This window comes from Solanum tuberosum, unplaced genomic scaffold (genome assembly GCF_000226075.1).
Source record: "Solanum tuberosum cultivar DM 1-3 516 R44 unplaced genomic scaffold, SolTub_3.0 scf00073, whole genome shotgun sequence".
In the NCBI taxonomy this organism is placed as follows: domain Eukaryota; kingdom Viridiplantae; phylum Streptophyta; class Magnoliopsida; order Solanales; family Solanaceae; genus Solanum; species Solanum tuberosum.
Genome location: NW_006239002.1, coordinates 553514 through 555644, shown reverse-complemented (window position 1 = coordinate 555644; position 2131 = coordinate 553514). Strand labels below are relative to the sequence as shown.

At 33.6% G+C, this 2131-nt stretch overlaps 1 protein-coding gene across 1 annotated transcript; it reads right to left on the bottom strand.

Annotated features, from left to right (window-relative positions):
• Window positions 1–717: 717 nt before the first annotated feature.
• Window positions 718–1647, bottom strand: LOC102599361 (LYR motif-containing protein At3g19508). Its single transcript, XM_006346288.2, has 2 exons — window positions 1181–1647; window positions 718–1040 (listed from the first exon to the last, which is right to left on the bottom strand). The coding sequence occupies exons 1-2, from the start codon at window positions 1388–1390 to the stop codon at window positions 987–989; spliced, it is 264 nt and encodes an 87-aa protein (XP_006346350.1). The 5' UTR covers window positions 1391–1647; the 3' UTR covers window positions 718–986.
• Between the last annotated feature and the right edge of the window lie 484 nt (window positions 1648–2131).

Here is a 2131-nt window from a genome sequence, read left to right as displayed (position 1 = left end):
TCTTTAGTGTATACACACTTCATGCATAAACCAATGATTCTTAAATTGGAACCAGATGGTAACTTATGATCCTATACACATTCTCCCCTAACAAGATTCATGTGCAAACCATATGTGAGAACTATCTCAAAACACAAAGCATACAGCAGCGCCCTAACAATACTTAGAGACGCAATAATGTAAGGTGATTAATTATGCCAAGAGTTGGCCGGCTTCAGATTTTAATTGTTTAACCTCTTAAAGTCTTACAAAGCTACCTTTTCAGGATCAGTAACTCTTCAGGACTAAAACTGACTATACAACTGAAGTCTCTCCAACATGGGTACATCTTAATACAACAGTGTAGTTCAACACCATATAAGCAAATATACTGCAAGACTCTAAGTGACACTAACACCTCATAAAAACTGGAGATCATACACTGTGATAGTGACGTATAGTTTGTAACCAGAAAGTGACAATAAATAAGGTGTCCAACTATCATAACAACCAGAGACTATCATCGTGATGCACCTCGCTATTAAGTAAGACGATTGGCTTCAAAAAGTTTGGTAAATCAGTAAATGTGTTGGGTTTCTAAAGCCCCATATATGTGCAAAAGAAGAAATGAGTCTTCAAGCATCTGTCCACCCATTTCCTATCAAAGTACTTGTCCATCACATGTGAAAGTTTGACTCGACCTCATGTATATCATAGATGGATCTTGGACTTAAAGCCTTCAAAAATAAAAAGATACTTTACTAAAAATTACGTAGTTATTTCTCATGAATTCTATTTTGAACAGTTATTTTCAGAACTTAACTACATTGCAAAAGCTACCGCCTTCTGTATCCTAATATCAGAAACACAAGATTATGAAGTATCAGAAACTGTATACCAATTGTCTATGAATATCCCAATTTAAAGTACAAGCAAGAAAGAAAGAGCAACAAACGAACAAATCTCTTTGTGAAATAGTAACAAACAGTTGGTAGACAAGCCGGACATCAGTCAGAGCATATATTTTTCAAGCGATCCGCCGCAGATTGGTCAACCGAATACTGAAAAACAACAAGAAATCGCACAGTGGTCTATCAATTACTCGATCCAATTCAAAATAAACGTTAAAAAAAAACAACGGTGCTACTAAATTGTACATTTGCTAGACCGCAAGTCCCTCTATTTTAGTGCTAATGGATACCTTTTTGAGGACCCAGAGGGAATGATTGTAAGTTCGTTGAAGGAGTTCTTGGAGAGCATTTGGATCATTTGAGTCGATTTCTCTGTAGTTGACGAAGTTTTCTCGGGCGTATTTTGCGTAGTAAGGTCGTGAGTCCTTGGGAAGTCGCCTCACCAGCCTCAGCACTTCCCTGTAAGCACCTATAGCTTTCTGCATTTCTTGAAGAATCATTTAGCACCGATCCTAATTTGCAAAAAAATGTTCCCCTCTTCTCCAAGCTATCTAATGCGTAGTGATATACTTTTCCGAGTCCCGACTCCTGTGAAGCCTTATGGATCGGGTCCAGATTTAGTGCCGGATTATTGTTGAACCATTGACGTAATGCTACATTAAATTAAATTGAAAATAAAAAATATAAAGCAAGTTTTTTTTCCAAATAACAAAGGCAAGATTCAGATAAAAATGGTAAACATAAGTTTTGTCAATCTGGTAAAATTTATGAATATTTAACCAAATATATAGAATGAAAGATTGTATTTAAAGTTATGTTCAATTGATACTTGATATAACTTGTCAACCATTAATAAGATATATAAAAAATTGTATCTCATTGACATAATTTATGAGAATAAGATAAGATCTGTCAATTTCATTGAACTCCTAAAAATTTAACAAAATAAGTAAAAGTTGAATAATATTTATATTAAAATTTTGTCCCGCCAGACATAAATTGTGAAACTGGATCTTTTCGTTCTTATGAGTTATGAATATGTAACATTAGTCATTAGATTATTATAGTTTTAATATTTTAATATTAACGATATTTAAACAGTGCCAATTATACTATTTGTGCAAAGTATCATGAGTAGGGGTGTTCACGGGTCGGTTATTGGTTAAAATTAAAATCAAATCAACTTAATCGGTTTTAAAATTATCAAAATCAAACCAAACCAAATATAATATACATTTATC

Bases quoted from the DNA above. Each gene is read 5' to 3' on its own strand.
- LOC102599361 (XM_006346288.2), bottom strand. From the start codon at position 1,390: ATGATTCTTCAAGAAATGCAGAAAGCTATAGGTGCTTACAGGGAAGTG. The intron at 1,041-1,180 runs GTATCCATTAGC...GTTGTTTTTCAG, and splicing joins CCCTCTGGGTCCTCAAAAAG to TATTCGGTTGACCAATCTGC.